This window comes from Oreochromis aureus, linkage group 17 (assembly GCF_013358895.1).
Source record: "Oreochromis aureus strain Israel breed Guangdong linkage group 17, ZZ_aureus, whole genome shotgun sequence".
In the NCBI taxonomy this organism is placed as follows: domain Eukaryota; kingdom Metazoa; phylum Chordata; class Actinopteri; order Cichliformes; family Cichlidae; genus Oreochromis; species Oreochromis aureus.
This window is the reverse complement of record NC_052958.1, coordinates 8,516,383-8,534,441: the sequence shown is the minus strand read 5'-3', so window position 1 is coordinate 8,534,441 and position 18,059 is coordinate 8,516,383. Positions and strand designations below refer to the sequence as shown.

Below are 18,059 nucleotides of genomic sequence, written 5' to 3'. Positions count from 1 at the left end.
ACTGTCCTGTTAAACTCCTGTATGGTCTTGACCACTGTTTGTTGGCAATATTCTTATAGCCTTGGCCATCTTTATGTAGAGTAACAATTCATTTTTTCAGATCCTCAGAGAGTTCTTTGCCATCATGTGCCATGTTAAACTTCCAGTGACCAGTATGAGAGAGTGAGAGCACAATAACACCAAATTCAACACTTCCAGTTCCTCATTTGCACCTGACACCTTGTAACACTAACGGGTCACATGACACCAGGAAGGGAAAATGTCTAATTGGGCACAATTTGGACATTTTCACTTAAGGATGTACTCACTTTTGTTGCCAGCGTTTTATGCAATAATGGCTGCATATTGAGTTATTTAGAGGGAACAGCAAATTTACACTATTGTACAAGCTGTGCACTGACTACATTGTACAGTGTATTCATTTTTGAGATATCTATCTATACATACACACACACACACACATATATATATATATATATATATATATATATTTTATATATATATATAATATATATAATATATATATATATATATATATATATATATATATATATATATATATATATATATATATATATATATGTGCTCTTTTAAAGCTTAGAAAAGCGGAAACCACTTGCAGTGACCCACACGTTGCATATGTATATGTAGGAAATAAAATGCTCCGAGTGGGTTTCCGCTGCAATAAAATACCTTGAATATAAAAAGATGTTGGAACCGCTCGCTGGTGCGGCGCTTGGTGGAAATATCTTTTTGATGCCTGCTTGCGTCAGCACGCAAATACAAAGAGGGATTTCCCCCATGTTTGATGCGTCTGCGGCAAACTGGTGTGCCATTAATGCCGTCTGCGCGAAGACGCAGGGATATGAAAGGATTCGCGGCACAGTCTTGAGCAGTATCCAGCATTGCTACAGACGCAGAACATTAGTGGGATTTGTTGCATTTAGGTGCTGTCGGAAAGTGTCGTAATTTATTGCGGGCAAAATTGACAAACAACTACATGTGGAAATTATGGCGTCATGAAGAGCACATAGGGTGCTTTTTGAAACATTTTTCCTATATTGGAGGTGTGGTTTAATTACTAGGATGTGAATTTGTTAGAGCATTTCATTAGAGGGAAAGACTGCAAGTGAAATATTGTATAATGGATTTAGGCGGAGACTTGTATGGTTTTTAGTCATTACTGTCATAAAAAAGCAAATGGAATCATTACTTAGCACTCTAAATCGACAGAAGGGGGAGCTTACGCAGGGAACGTGAAGGCGGCATTGATTCATCAAGAGGAATGTCAAGCCACGGGAAGTAACCCAGCCTGTGATTGGTCCCAGCCCGTCACGTGAGCATTTCCCAAGCGGAGTTTCCACGACAGCTGGAAGCCGAGCGGCACAAGCGCATCGCTTCTCGGCTAAAAAAAATTGAAATAACAAGGCTCCTGGTCGTCTCAGCACCTCCAGATAAACCCCGGTCTGGCATGGGCGACAAGAGGAGTCCGACAAGGTAACGAGCGAATTAGTGCGTGCTGGATATTCAGGGCTAGGGGAGGGGAGCGGACATCGGCAAGCGCACGGGGGAAAAAATGGGTTTTCTTTACGGCCCCCCTCCCCTTCTCTCTCCCTCTCTCTTTCTCTCTCACTGCCTCACTCGCTGCTTGTGTGTATGTGCGCGTGCGGGGAATATGTGTGTGTGTGCGCGCGCGCGGGTGTTAAAACCTCATCGCCAATTACAGTGTCGGATCATAGCGCGCTTTGCAGATGATTTCCTAAATCCTACAGGCTTACCCTGATGTTTGCTATCGATAGCCTTCGCGGATGAGTGGTGCCCGAACTCACTCTTGTCTCCTCTCGACCCTTTCCTCTCTCATCTTCTCTTTCCGTTTTTTTTCTCCTCTTTTTTTCCTCCTTTTTTTTCTAAATTTATTGTCTTAAAAGGCCGAAGCGTCAACCGAAGCCCTCCTCCGACGAGGGGTTCTGGGACTGCAGCGTGTGCACGTACAAGAACACGGCAGAGGCTTTTAAGTGCATGATGTGTGATGTCAGGAAGGGGACATCAACAAGGTAAGGATGGATATACATTACCTTTGGTGTGTTTTACATTAGTGGGGCCCCGCTCGGGGTGTGAGGGGTGGGGTGGTGTAGGGTCCTTTGGGAATGGAGGGGCTGGCCATGTTAACTGACATTTGTGTGGATTTTGAACCCTTCCTACACAATTCAGAGTAAACATAAACAAACAAAAAATGGCTTAGTTTTTTTTTCTTTGTTTTTTTGTGTTATTCAATTTGGTGTGTTTTCTGTGAAAGGAAGTGCTTAAAGATCCTTCAAGTCAGTATGTTTATTTACTAATTGCACCCTTTCACGTCTCCTTTAAGCAGTGCATTAGTCTCCATGTTCCTGCCAGCTGACACTGACCTCAGTGAACTGAGGGAAGAAGGATAGCTTGCTCCTTAAGCACACACATCCATTTCACTGCCCTGCAGATATTTGTAAGAGACCTCTTATAGGCATGCACATGACCTCGCACACAGGTACTCAAGCGTACAAATGCACAGCACGAAGGTGTGCGCGCGCGCGCACACACACACACACAGCTGCCCTCTGTGCCTGTGGCTGCTACTTCCCCCTGACATCAGTGATTTGAAGCAGGAAATGGCTGTTATTCCTCAGTGACACTCATTATCAGGAGGAAAACACAACAAAGAGTGAAGGAGAGGAAGTGCAGCTGTTTAGCTGTGGCTATAGGGAAGCTGTGCATTGTTACATGATCTCCCTCTTTAATGCATCATAATTATCCTCTCCTGCATTAGCGCGACTTTCCCAGTGATTAAACTACAACATAAACAACAATGCTTCAGTGCTCTTGTCAGCTTTGATGCCTTTTCATGAGAGTGTTTCTTCTGTGTGTTACTGAAATGCCCGCGTTTATTTCTCTGTCTTTTTCTGTGTGTGTGTGTGTGGGAGTGCTAGTTGTGAAAAGAGGTTGTCAGAGCAGCTGCCAGACAGACAGCCATAGCTCATTACTATGCAACAGCTTAATCAGCCTGCTGTCATCAGAGACACACACACACACACGCTGAGTACAGATGCACTCAACATGCAAATTTTACTCGTGACCGCATACATATTTGTTCGCAAATGCACACCCATAAACATGCAGTCAAAGTGCAGTGCTGCTGCTCACAGAGGGAATGAGGAGCAGACATGCTGTTATCATTGGGTCCAGCTTATTGCTACTGAGAGCTGATTGTTTAGAGGACACTCCATTGAGATTGGTGTGTTTGCAGCTTCGCCAAGAGCCTGTCTGATTCCTCATGTCACCAAAAGCGTCCTTTGTCTTCCCCATCTGGACATTTTTTTTTTCCAAAGTTGGCAAGGACACAAGAGCGAGAATTCCTCACTTGCACCCCTGATACCCAGGCGACAAATTTAGAAAATGTCCGTGAGAAGGTCTTATTTAATGTTAATAACCTTCTGTCTTCCCAACTGCAGTGCTACGCAAATGTTGTAGTAGCATTAGTGCGGTCATGTACCCGCCACACACGTGCATGTGAGCCAAACATGGGCTAATGCTGCAGCAAAATGGCCATACAGGTGGTCGCAGCTGTTAATGACCAAACACAACAGACAAGTGGATTTCTCGGCGCGCAAACCCAAGGTGCTAAAGGGCAAACAACACGCAGAATATGAATGCGGGGCACGGCAAATTCCCTCGCTGGTTGCTAAACAAGCATGACTGAGCTATTGCTGTGGAGTAAATGAATTAATGCTCAGCAGAGGCGTGGAGTGTCCAGTGGTTAGAGGAAGTGTCCCGCAGCCTGAAGGACACAGCCAATGTGAGTTCTGTGGGGATGGCTTAAATCAGCCTGGCAGTAACCTAACACATAAAATGGCACTTTGCTCAACTGGATCTGTGTGGTTTTTGGCAAGGAGTCGAGGCAGTGAATGGTACAAAAAGAGAATGTTTTAGGACGAGGTGGAAATAATTTAGGCTGAGGAGTGTTTGCGTGTTGCCGTCAAGAGGTAAAATAAATGTTTTATGAAGGCAAGCTTTAGCAGATCTTGCCGCCTCAATCCCTGTGATGTGGAGAGATGATCTACTGCAGGGGCCCAAAGCCAGCGGGGCTGATTGAAAGCACGTTGTTGAGGCTGTGAGTTTGAGACTGCAGACAGGGATACATCAGCAGAATTGGTCTCGCTTATCGGAGGAGGTCGAGTAAATGGAAGAGCGAGACACTTTGACAAAGTGGGAACTGGCTGACGTTCTTTTAATTCTGTCGGCAGCTCAGAAACTCGTACAGCGAGGAAGTGGAATTTGGAGGAACAAAAAGTAGGGCCTGCGTTTTTGTAAAGCACAAGAGAAAGTGCACGCTCGCTCAAAACATGATGGAGTCATTTGCGCTGATTAATGTGGAAAAATACAGTGTGTTGCTCTTTACGACAAGCTGCGAGCTTACAACGTTTAATTAGGGCAGACTTGGAGAGCCTTGGGATCACAACTTATCATGCGATCTCATTACTGTACTTCAGAGAATCATTTTATCTTCCCAAAACTCTTTCGACTGAGTCCCACCCTTTGAAAACAAGCCTGATCGATCGAAGTGTCTTACACCCTTTTTTCACCTATGCAGTGCCATTGCCCAATTGAGAATCACAGCACCACAAAATTGCTTCTCCCAAAGTTGTCAGTGCTTGTGGGAGGGGCTGCTGTAACAAATTTACCAATGTTTGGCAGATGTAGCCCAACTTCTGCAAGTAATACTGTGTATTGGCTCTCAAAGAAAGCACCAGGTTTGGCACAGCATGAGTAGAAAATAGACTGTTTGATAATGTAGTACAAGATCACAGATTTGATTCCTACATGGTCACTGAGCAAGGCATTTTAGGGTCTCACATTGTGTCTGTCGTGACTTGTCCTGTATTATCCTAATCCTTGAGGAATGCAGTGAAAGCTAAGATTTGTTTCAGCTGTAATTTTCCTTGCTGCTGTTTGGAATAAAAGTCTAAAAATGTCATGTGAAGTGGTGCTGAAAGACAGCTGTTTAACCGAAACATCGTCCTTAGCCAATTTCAGCTGGGTGTAATAGAGCAGTGTGTGACCTTCCCTGACGTCTACACCTGCATCTGTTCAATGAGCAGAGCTCGAACAAATCAGAGCCGCTGGGGAAATGCTCCATGTTCAGGAGCCTGTTTGGCAGTATTATATTTCTACATATTTCTCTATTTATGACAGCGACTTCCCTATTAGTTAGCTCCTGTTTGTGTTCACCCTCTCCCTACGCTTATCTCCTCCTTCTCTTGGCGACTGGCGTTGTGTCTCCCCCTTTCTGTGTCTTCCCAGGAGTTGAACTTAACCTGGGGCGTCTGTCGGTGACAGAATGACTGATGTGCAGGGTTTTGCCAGCTCCACCTAAACGAGTGCAAACCATTCTGGCTGGCTGGGAACCTGTCGGCATTTGACTGTGGGTTGTTTTTTTTTTTTTTTTTAGATGTTGTTTTATCAAACCCCCCACAAAAGCTCACACTCAGTTTATGTGCAGTTCACATTACTAAACACTGAGCTCAAAATGTGCATTTGGCTCGAATGTGGCTGATTCACTCACTGTGAAAATCCAGCTCTCGATATGACTAGTTTTAAGTATACATACAATATGGCTTTTTTACAGACTTTATAGACAAACAGTGAGGACAACCCCTTTTGCTATATTGCATTTCTCTGTATAAACAGACAAACTGTGTAACTAGCAAAGAGCAACACACTCGAGTCATGTGTTTCCATTGCAGTTAAGTGCTAAGAATGAAATGGTTTCAGGGTTTGTTTTCATTGTTTTCCTTTGATCCGTAACACTGAGTCATCCCAGGAAAATGTTACGAAATGCATCCAGGTATTTTCGGTTGTGTGCATCCTTTGAGTTCAGAATAGCCGTTGGATCACAAGTGACTAAGTCAGATGAGATCATTAGAACAGGCATCAACAGATGAACACATTTTTATGAGCTGGTATTCATACAAGTATGATGACTGGCTGTAAATTGAATTTTTAACTTGGGAGCATGCGTATGAAACGCTATATAGCAACAATCAATGTCTTGTAATCCCATTTGAATGATTACTTCCTCTAATAAGTGACACAGTTGGCTCAGCTGTGTGGGTTACTGGTATTAGTGCTTACATAGCATACAAACACCGAGTGCACACCACGGACAATGAAGCTGGTTGTTATCACGTCACTGTGGCTCAAGATTATGGCTACGTGATAAGCCTGTAATTACTGCGGTGACACTGATGCATGACATACTGCTCTGTGTGTTTGTGCAGGCAGGCGTTTGTGTGAGAGGACAATGTAACGTAGTGTGGCTAGCAGGCTGGAGAAGGTGTCATAAACCACAGGACGTGGAGGGCCATCTGTCTCCCTCTCTGTTCCACACACACACGAACACACACACAGTGGTAGCATGTACTGGCAGGGAAAGACATTAATCATCGGGTTTGGAGGAGCTCCCAGGAGCAGCATACAACCTGCTGATAGAAAATCTGAAACAAACACACACGCACACCTACACCTGGATTGAGTGTTCAACAGGGCATAAAATAAGCTATTTCACAATGATCTTACAATCATCACAGAACAGCGAGATGAAAGTTGTTTATAGGAGCACGCTCTGATGCTTATTTGCAGTCCATCAGCTGTCCTGTTGACTGTTTGCTCATCACATTGTGTACCCGATAAATGACAGCACGCAGTCCAAACATCTGCAGAATTCTGTACTGTGTTTTGGGAGCCACTCATTAGAAGTTCAATATTTTAACAGAACAAATCTATACAGAGCGCTATCCTGAAACACAAGCTCGACGCCTTGTTTTGCTTGTGACTCACTCTGCCATAGGCTGAACATGCACTGCATAGCTACTAAAAAGGTGATGGCACATGCGCTCTGCTCATGGTTTGCATATACTAGTTATGTACCTGGTGATTAATTTACTAGTCATTTAAATGAGAGAAAAAAATTAGACTGGTCAAGTCGTCTAACATACAGAAACCCTTCTCAAAACATTTAAAACTGAGTGCTTGAAATGGATAAAGCTAACATTGGCCTAACAAATATTGCATGTGTATTTTAAGAGTTATATGAAACAGTTGTCAAAGGAGTTTGCAAAGAAAAGCGTCTGGACTTCTTTGAGTTGCTTGAAGACGTTTCACCTCTCATCCGAGAAGTTTCTTCAGTTGAAACAGTTATTAATCATGTTCGTCATTAATCAAATCACGTTTCAAATTTTGCTGAAATGCGCAGGACTTTTCTTGGTTTTTTTACATTCTGGTTATACATCGCTGTGGTTGCTTGGTCGTATAGTCGCACACATCCCTAGCTTATGTTGTATGGACATGCGATAATACAAATAGCCCGAACCACTGAGTGTTTGACAGTTCCAACTCATATTTAGGATACTGAACTCTGATAGGATTTAGATCGATAGTCGACAGTGACATTTTTGTAACGCATATTGATAGATAAGTTCCCGAAACGATACTAGCAATAACTTAAAAATACATCATCACAAAGCTGGAACCAAGTTTTTAGTTTAGAGCCTCAGCAGTTCTCTTGATCATGTTTCTTTATTTATTTAATGAAAATAAACCAAAATATTTTTGGACTTGTCAGACATTTAAAGAATATTCTAATATTTTTCGCAGACATTTTTCACCATTGCTGTACTTTCAGGCACTGTTAATCAAAAAGAATCCACAGATTAATCAACAAGTGAAATGATTGTTTACTCCATATCTGCCAACCGTTGGGTTGAGTTGGGTTATATTTCAAGAAAACTTGCAATAACAAAATTTTCAACTCTATAGAAAAAAAATATTCTGAACATTTTATCAGTACTTGCAGGCAACAGCATTTATTAGTGCAACCAAAATTAAGCACTTTTGCAGTGAGCTACTGTTGTTGATGACAGACTTCCTAATTCGAAATACTGAAACAACATCCCAGGAGAATTATAGTGCAAAAGCATGGCATTATATCAACTGCCACATCATTATATCAACTGCCACAGCATACCAAATGTAAGCAAGTAATAACAAAGTAGCTTAACCTTGTAACTTGTAAGGAACTTGCTAATATCGTCATATAATAAAACAGAAAATATTTTTCAATCTGGGATTTTGTATCTCGAGTTGAGCTTTTTAACCAGCTGCTTAAAACCCTGCTTTGCCATATACCATGTAACCACATTAATAATTTCCATCTACCGTTTGCTCTTCCTGTCATATGGACTGCTGATAGTGAATGCAGTTAGTGATGCTTGGTTGAGTCATTTGCTTACTTTTGGGTCGCACATCACCAGCTGCTAGTATTTCCTCCTTCGTAGCCTGGTTGAACTACACAACCAGGTTACGAAGCCTGAAGTCGCCTCAAGTGGCAAAACAAGAACATTTTTTCTGTATAGATTTACAAAGTCTTGTGCTTTGTTGGAGGTTGTTAAAGTATCACTCTTAGTTACTAAATCACCATCAGAGGTTGACACACCACTCTTCCTCTCAGACATGTCTGGGTTTCTCTCACTGTAGGGAACGTAAAGGCATGTTGCTATAGCAATGATATTGTGATATTATTTTATATCGCATAAAAAATTTATATTGGTATTATTGCAGATGGCATGATACTACACAGCCCTACTTATGAAATGTTGCAGTTTCATTGTTCTCTCAGTGCAGCAACTCTGTGGTATGATGTGCATTCCACTGAGGTCACATTTAATCACATGAAACCACCTGGGGCCATATACAGTTTGAGTTCCAGCAAACAAGAAACGAGTAGTTATTCAAAACTGTTAAAGGTGATTCCGTGTGAAGGAGTTTAATACCAATCGTTGCCTTTGTTCTGCTAAGATGTGTTAAACGATTAGTGCTCTTAAACACTATCCATGTTGTTTCAGCAGTACTGGTGATAACCCAGTTGTCCATTGTGGCAGAAAATAGGAGTTAATTAGAAAAAATTATTCCAGCTTATGACTTACTGACATCAGAGTTTTTCGCCCATTTTTAAATCCTTGTGTGATATTTTCTTAAGCCCAGGGCAGCAGTGAACGAGTGGGAGGTCACTGAGTGCATCGGGAGGAGGGAGAAAAAAAGTGAGAGGGCAGAGGAGTGTGAACACGATAGATGTGTGCGACATATTTGGAAAAAGGTCAGCTAGAGTTCCCTTGTCACTGAAGTAAGTGTAAGGGATCAGTGGCAACATTTTTTTCCAGCTCAGATTCTGCAGAATAAACGAAGTTTGCCTTCAGTTCACGATTAAACTTTTAGGTTGTGAGATTGAGAGTGAGGTTTGTGTTTATTTAGTTTCACACAAGAGAGGCCAAAAAAGAAAAAGAACAGCTATATCAACAAGAAACGCAACAACATAAACTACAATACAGTACATTCATCTGGAGGGATTTCTTTCTTTCTTTCTTTTTTTTTTTTTTAACCGCCTTAATAAGTTGAAAAAGTTAGAACTTGTGTTACCCTCACCAAAAAAAAAAAAAAAAGCTTTTCAGATCTGTGCTGGCATGGTTGTGGATTGTGTGCTCTGACATCACCCTGAAGTCAAGTCCTTTTGGCCAGAAATGTTTTATTGACTTACAGAATAGATGACTATAAATCTCTCTCTCTTTTGTCCTGTTGTTGTTATTGTGTTAGAGGTTAGTAAAGACTGCACAGTCACACCGAAAAAAGGACATGAAGATGGCAGGACTAGCCTTCTTGGCTGTCAAAAGAATGATTTTGTGAACTGGAAGATTCAAAGTCTTTCTCAAGGAAACTTGGCTTCTTGAGGTTTCAGACTTTCCTGGCTGTGATTGAATAAGGCCTTAGTCACACAGACCTAGAGACTGCTTAGGAACCATCTGTCAGTCACCAGTCGTGAGGGGAAAAATGTGTATTCCTGGACTACTTGTTGAGTGGTTGTTGGACATTGCTCCTAGCCGGTGTGAAATCGATTGCTAACGCTCCTGTCATACAGGCTTGAAAACCAGTCACTGACCCCCCCCTGGCAACTATCAGTAGAGAAGAGTGTGTATTGGCAAGCGGTTTCTTTAGGTTGTGAAATTGGTTACAAAGACCTCGTTGTGATTGCTTTGGTTGCTAGCGGGTTGCCACGGTTGTCCATAGTTTGTATGGAAGATGCCAACTTGTCTGCAAACACTCGCCAACTCTAGGACAGGATGACTGAGGCCTTAGAAAGCTAGGTTAGAAGGCTATGTCTATAAGTTTTAAGTGTGAATCGCACATACATGCTAATTAGTACCAACTGGCAAAGCGGGAACAAATTAGGTTTGGAACTGTTTTTAATCATTTCTTATGTGAGTATTAAATATTATTATTAGTTATTGATAATAGTATTAGTTCAAGTTGATCCCCTATTGATGATATGTTTAACACAGTGTTGCACTTATGTTCTAGAAATAAAACATTGCAGAAGTAAATGGAAAGGAGAAGGTATGAAAAAGATCAAGTGAAGGCAAAGACAATACATGTAACAATAAACTGGCTGATCACTTTCTGTGAATTGAAACCAAGGCTTTGTGTGTTTGCTGTACTCTCCTCTTTGAAGGAAATACAATTTGCTATGTTTAGGACATTACAGGGGGAGGCTTAATTTCCCATTGTGGGACTCCATTAGCTGTAGTAGAATGAGTGAAGCAGATATCGACAGGAACAGCGGTTCCAACACGCAGTATTAATGTCTGAAAGAATAGACCGTTACATTCGGGACAGAAATTATTTTGGAATCAATACACACACATACACAAACACACACTCGGTGCCCAAAGGGAGGCTAGCAGTGAGGGCCTAAGTGCAGAGATAAACACCATTTGATTGGGTTAACAGAGGCAGCTCTGTTTAGACCTGCCGCTTTGCCTCACCATAATATTGGGTTGTCTGTCTCCTCTTTCACCTTCTGGTTATTGAGCTGGTTCTATTAGTGAGAATCAACTCCACTGTAATACATGGAGGGAGGTTGGCTGCGTGTGTTTAGACGTGGCCTCAGTTGCTCTCTGGCACATCCAGGCTTTCAATCTAAAACATTTTAGGCTGATGGGAGATTACATTTCAAGCAAAACCATCACTCACTGACTGCATTAATGAGAGGAGGAATTAATTACTTGCATACAGTAAATCACACAAAGTGCACAATGACGTTCTAAACTAAATTCATCAAACAAAAGCCTAAGGATGTTATGAATGACGCAGCCAGATGAGTTTTTAGTTTTGGAAGCTGATAACGTTTGTCCTGAGGGCGGGACAGCTGATCCTTTTGTGATGGTTGCTGTTTGTGTGTGTGTGTGTGTGTGTGTGTGTGTGTGTGTGTGTGTGTGTCAGTACATTTAGACCACCAGATGCTGCTTAGTTGCTGTAGGACTATTAAACAAAAAGATGTCAAGGAGAGCAGCAAATTACTCGAACTGGGAACAGAGGACTCTGAGAGGCCTTTGTCTTTATTTAAAAAGGAGTCAGCACTTCTGCAGCATCTTGCTGACAAGACAGACATATTAGAGAATCTCTACATCTCCTCCCTATCAGACAGTTATGTAGGCCAAGAGACCCATTTGCATTTTACTTTAGACTTGCTAGCATCACTGCAAGTTATGTGAAGGCAGTAAAAGCTAAGTTTAAAAAAAAATTGTCTGTGGGAGAGAGTCTTTGAAGCTTGGCCCCAATTTAGGTCATCCCAGAATTGCTCAACAACATCTTTGCCCTCAGAAAAAGACAGGAGCTTCTGTGTATGTATATCCATGTGGAATTTGAGGTAGAAAAACCTTTAAATGAAGCTAAATGGGCCACCAAGGCTCACTTTGGAAAAAATGTGCGACTATTTTCTGCACAACAAGTCACAGTGGTCAGACTAATCTGGGATCAGGTGTCGTACACTTGAAAGACACCGTGAAGTTCTATTAGATGTTCTAATGGACTTTTTTTTTTTTTTTTTTAATGAAATGTTATGAGGATAATATTTTGTAATTGCAGCACATCTTAAATATAATAAGGCACATTTTAGTCCACATGAGAAAAACGCCATAGGGTAATCAGCATTTTCAACTTTCCAGTGCTACTAACCACAAATATGTGACATATAGAATTGGAGAGCAATAAGTAAATACCCCCTGGAACCTGTAGGTGAATGCTGTGAAGGTGATGAAATGGCCCACAGCAATGCAGGGGAGCAGCAGCACTGACAAGTCACCCCTGAAATATTACAGGCAACACCACGTGCTGGATCTGACAAGGCCACTCGAGCTAATCATTGTGACTCATGATAAATTCTACCAAATCCACTTTATTTCAGAAGCATTCATAGATACAACAAAATATCTTCAAATGAAATGGTAACTGAAGCTGTTTTAACTCTTTTAGCTCTTTGTGACACTGTCTAAACAATTCACCTGTGCAAAATTGAATAAATGAAACCTCAACCATTAACACACTTGACATCATATAGTCCAATAAGCCAGCATCAGTCATCAAGACAAAATTGCATGGTACCAATCTGTAGCTATTGTTCTGCTTAGGGTTTAAAGTTAAAAATATAATTATATATGCTATGTCTGTTGCTATGGCAATGTTAATTTTTAGCTTCGATTACAAATTTGACTTCTAATTACTGTGTAGTCGTCATGCCCTCATGCTTCAGCCATGTGCTTTAATGTACATGACTGGATGTTGTTTTTGACGATTGCACCGTGTATAAAAGCAAACATACATTTTCTTCTAGAATCACCTTTGTTTTCTATACAACATTCAGTGTAGTTTATGGACATACGTGCATTCATACTGTGTGTAATTCATTTGTGTGTGCATGCAATTAATAAAGGCACTAGATGTGTAGACCGCCCCAACAGATGGCCTTTTCAGCACACTTCCCTCTCAGGCTAGGGCTCTTGGCAAGCTCCAAAATACACACACATACAGAGTCCTGCTCAGAAATACGATCACAGTCCTAATGCATTCTCCTGTAGCCAACCAGTTGCATAATACATTATTTCTGAGACATTACACCCTCATGAAAGATGGAGATATGAATGTGAGGAGGACCATTTAATATCATATTGGCTCTGTCTTCAGCGATTTGTGGAACCTGTGTGTGAAGGTATATTATCCATGCTTCTCAGGACCATCCTCTCTCATCAACAACTCGGCACTTGCTTTGCATTGAGAACAAACTACAGTTCAGTTATTCTATTTTAAGTCCCAAAAAATGGTGCCCAGTTCTTGAAAGGCCACAATGAAAAGCATAATTATACTCCAGCAGACATGGAGGGCGTATTCACATCATCACAGCTAATGCCACGCACAGACAAGTATCATCACCGCAGTGTACATTAAAGCATTTAAAGCGATTACTGGTTAACAATGACTGCATGTTCAACATAAGAGCGGGGGGATCATGGATGGTGTCATTCTGTCTTACAGACACCTACCTGAGTAAAGAATGTGTGGCGAACACACCCATTAATATCAAAGTAGGATTTTACTGTTGTAGTCAGTTAGGCTTACTTTTGAATCTAACTGCAACTAACGGTTATTTCCACACATGATTAATCTGCTAAATATTTTATATTCAATATGTTTTGCACACTTCTAATTCCTACTGCACCTGTATATTTACCACAACTGATCTTGTCTTGCGAGTGCTAAAAACAAGCCTGTGCAGGTACACTCCACATCTCACAGATGGCTGAACTCTGGGTTTTATTTTAAATGCACTCAGCGTGTGTTGCCAGTGTTAAGAGCACTTGAGCAGCACCATCCTAACCAGCACTGGCAGTGATCATTGGCTCTTGATTATAGTGGTAGGCTAGCACAAAGCCATGTGTTCATTACGTTTTTTTCCCTCTCATTAATCTGCCGCTCTCTGTCTCTCCCTTTGTCTCTCCCTCTCTCTCTCTTTCTCCCTTCATCCCCTTTTCAACACTCCTCCCTCCTGGATCAGGAAGCCACGTCCCGTCTCCCAGCTAGTTTCTCAGCAGCAGGTAACGCAGCAGTTTGTGTTGCCCTCACAGCCCAAAAAGGAAAAGAAGGAGCGAGTCGAGAAGGAGAAGAGCGACAGAGAGCCGCCGCTTAAAAAGAACAGCCACAAGAAGATGAGGTAAGTGAGCTGATGCCAGGTTGTCAGAGTCAGATATTAGAGGGATTCATGAATAAACATGGAAAAGTGCAAAAACTGTTTATGTTGCCACCTGGAGTTAGGCTGTCATGTTTCATAAAGAATTTCAGGAAGTGGGAAGTGGGAGACACCAGGAATATATTTCAAAGCAGAACCAGGCAGGTGCTCTTTATGCAGGATTTTTAAAAATAGCCTTGTATGCTTAATGGTCTTTTCCACTCACTCATCAGGCCAAGACTAAAAAACATCGATCGGAGCAGCGCCCAGCACTTGGAGGTGACGGTTGGGGACCTGACAGTCATCATAACGGACTTTAAGGAGAAGGCCAAGCCCTCTGCCACCTCGGCCACTTCCTCCAGCTCCGTGTCATCGGCCGACCACCACAGCCAGAACGGCTCTAGCTCAGAAAACACAGAGAAGGGCCTTTCCCGCTCTTCCTCACCCAGAGGAGAGGGGAGCTCGGTCAACGGAGAGTCTCACTGAGTCAGCCTCCTTGAAACCTTTCCCTCCACCCCGCCTCCATCAATGTCTCATCTGCAAGTCCACAAGTCACTAGAGGAGTATCCTGCCTCTACATTAGAGCTGCACGATAATGAATAAAACTTTTCTTTTTCTCATTTTTTTTTCCTTTTAAGTATTTTGTTTTTACTAGAAATTTTTTTGTTGCAAGGACACATCAGATTTGGCGAGTTTGATCAGTTAGCGGATTTTCTACAGCAGTGGAATCGTGCATTTAGAAAGCAATACAACGTTTGCTAAATCTTGGAAGGTTTTTAGTAGTCTACTTGGTAAATTGGAATTATTTTTTGTGTAGTTGTAAGTAAGCCGCACACTGTCTAAAAGCTTGCTCCTGGAATATTTACTCACAGACTGATGAGGAACTTCTTCAGAACTGACAGGAGAAACAAAGTTTTGGATAGAGTGCTGGATCCTCATGCTTTAGGTTTTCCTCCACGTGCACCTAACGTCCATGATTTGTCTTTTTTCCCCTAAGAAATGTGGATCCCTGTCCTTGCTTTCATCTTCATATTCATCATCATCATCAGCGGCCGGCAGAGGGACTTTTTCTTTCCCCGTGTGGAATATTCTGCCTCTGCCTGAATTCGTTATCTACCTGTTATAAACCTGAACATCAGTGTCCCCACACTGAACCTTTAACCTGATCTTGATACTCTTAAGCTTCCTCTCTTAGACTCTGCTGTAATGATTTTCTTTTTTTAAACACGGCACAGTGGCGGTACTCCCTCTGCCACTTTTTGATGTTTTGTTTTGTTTTGTTTTTTTTGTTTTTAGTTGTTGTTTTTGCATAATGATTGAAGCCCGTTGGTTACTGAAAGTCTGTTATATCCCCTGGCAGGAAGGCACAGTATGAAGGAAAATCCTGTCTTTAAGTTTGTGCCATAGTCAGCTATAGAAGGGTAACATATTAAAGGAAAAATCTGTCCCACTGACGCTTACAGCGAGGACAATGTTGGCTCTGTTATATGTGGCTGACATGGTTTGGGTGCAGTTGTCTGATTAGAGGAAAAGGTCAGGGAAAACCAGTGCAAAGATGTCACCTTTATCTTGTGATGAACCATTTCTGTGATGGGAGCGTACTCTTCTGGCATGAGTGCCTCCATTGTAGGGCACTGAATTAATTTGTTATGAAAATGATCAGAATCATATTCCTTGACCTTCACAATCACCATGCCTGAAATTTTCTGAACATATATAGGAGATATCACCATTTTCAAATAACCAAGGGAGCAAATACCTTGGAGAATTCTGCCCAGGTGCACTGAAGCTGTTCTAGACACATGTGATCATAAAAAAAAAAGACAGGTTTTCTTTGTCCTTTAATTGGTCACCCTTCCCTAATTTTCAAATGCAATCAGCTGTTCTTTGTGTCATTCAATTCAGGCAGTAGCTACCGCAAACCTGAACCTGTATTAAGTGATCTTTTTATATATAAACACACTACTAAGTAATTTTAGCATACATATACCCCACCTGCCAGTTTTATTCTAGGTTACCTTGCAAACCTCTGCGTAGGAACGTGCCCAGGAAGGCTTGATGGCACATATAGCAGCCTTTAAATGCCAGCTTCCTAGTGCAAAATCCATGTAATGTATTATTGCCCCAGTGTAAGAACAGTGCAGGTCATGTTTTTTTGGTCCGTTCACAGCAAGTCAGCAGGTGTCATGTATTCTGCCCAGACAGCAACCTCATGTTCAATTGTGAGCTAGACTTTCATCTGGAAAATGTGCAAAACTGAGTACAAATATTTATCAGTTCTGCACCATCATATAGCTTTCATGTTTGTAGTTTTCTGACCTTTACATAAACCATCCCCCGACCATTGTCACAGTGATGGGTAGCAGCAGACCATATCTGGGCTATGAGACGAATAAAAATTGGACTCTTGTTGCTCAAATTCACCAATCCAAGTAAAGGCCTTTGCTGCTTGGTATACATCTGCAAGATGAATAAACTACTGACAGAGCTAAAATCAATAGAATCTCAGTGCTCTGATTCATTGAGTTGATATATTTTTGCCCTCTAGCTATTACAAAAATCACTTAATGCAGCGTGTGGAATTATGCAGGCTTCTTCCAGATTAAAGTCGGCGTGAATCTTTGCTGGGGTTTTTTTTGTTTTTTTTTCTCCACATCGTGGCTACAGAAAGTAAACAAATCCTGTCCCGAGTCACTGACTTCCTTTTGGATCACGCCGATCACATGAACCCACAGACTGATGTACACTCAGCATGCTGCCTTACAAAATGCACATCATCAGTTTGAAGCTTTTATTTGCTGTGCTTTTATTTTCTTTAAGATCTGTTCCAAACCAGGTTGATCCTGTGTGTCACTGGGACATTGTCAGCTAAATACAGTAGACGGTAAAGCTGTAAGTGACACCTGTGTTCACCTGTTAATCTCTGCTTCAGCTTCTCCTTCACCTCCACACTTAAGCCCGACGCTCTTCCCCGCAGTCGGACACTCGCGAGTAGATGTATACGAGTCTCAGGAAGCGCAGTTTGCTCACTCACGTGCTGTTCAGCATCCCAGCAGAGAACCAGAGGATGCTGATGTTGCTCCGCAGCCACCCTTCGGATGCAGCGTTGTACTTGTACAATGGGGGGAAATGAGTTGTGGACTTGCACTTTTACGAGCTGTATGAGTGATGTCTTGCAGTGTGATGGACTTTATTTAACTGACGTAGCAAAAAAGGAAAAAAAAAAAGGCAGAGCTTTAGAGTATTCAAAACTCCCAGCAGAACAACTATAGATCAACCTAACTACACACAATAACTTATAAAACATGTAGAATAATTAAACAGATGAAATAGATATTTCTAAACTATTGTACTACAATGTTTTGATGTGGTTGTATTATCCATCATACCAGTGTTATTGTTGAGATTTTTACTCACTATTTTAGAGCGCATTCTGAGAACTGTCATGGCATGATGATACTAAGGTCTTGGTATATTGTGGGAAAGGTTACGTCTCTTAGTTTGTTAGTATTTGTTTCAATGTGTCGGGAGTGTCTCCTCTTAGGTTCGCTACTCTAGCTGGGACTAGGCGTGTGAGCCCGGGGAGAGCTGCTCTGACGAACATTTGCTCCTTGTGGCAACAATGGAACACTTTAAATGTGTTAGTGTCACTTAATGATATAGTTTTTTGATTTTTTTTTTTGCCATGCTCATTTGTTTTAAAATGTGTGAACTTGTTTATTACATGTCTGAATAAGAAAATTACAAAATTCAAACACACAAAAAAGCTGCTTTCTTCTGTACACAGCTCTCATTTGTCACTTTGTTGCATGCAGGCAAAGGCATGTTGGGGCTTGCCTTAGCACTCAATAACCCTACTGTCTTCATCACAATAGATGCAGGTTTATCTAACACATTCATTTTGCATTGTAGTCCTACACTT

At 41.6% G+C, this 18,059-nt stretch overlaps 1 protein-coding gene across 1 annotated transcript; it reads left to right on the top strand.

Annotated features, from left to right (window-relative positions):
* The first annotated feature begins 1,270 nt into the window (after nt 1–1,270).
* Nucleotides 1,271–17,896, top strand: yaf2 (YY1 associated factor 2). The gene is made up of 4 exons (XM_031750586.2): nt 1,271–1,497; nt 1,929–2,054; nt 13,967–14,122; nt 14,371–17,896. Exons 1-4 carry the CDS (start codon nt 1,472–1,474, stop codon nt 14,621–14,623), a joined length of 561 nt encoding a protein of 186 aa, XP_031606446.1. The 5' UTR covers nt 1,271–1,471; the 3' UTR covers nt 14,624–17,896.
* Nucleotides 17,897–18,059: the final 163 nt, after the last annotated feature.

Coding starts and splice junctions, on each gene's coding strand:
- yaf2 (XM_031750586.2), top strand. CDS start 1,472: ATGGGCGACAAGAGGAGTCCGACAAG. Junction 1,498..1,928: donor GACAAGAGGAGTCCGACAAG/GTAACGAGCGAA, acceptor TTGTCTTAAAAG/GCCGAAGCGTCAACCGAAGC. Junction 2,055..13,966: donor AGGAAGGGGACATCAACAAG/GTAAGGATGGAT, acceptor CTCCTGGATCAG/GAAGCCACGTCCCGTCTCCC.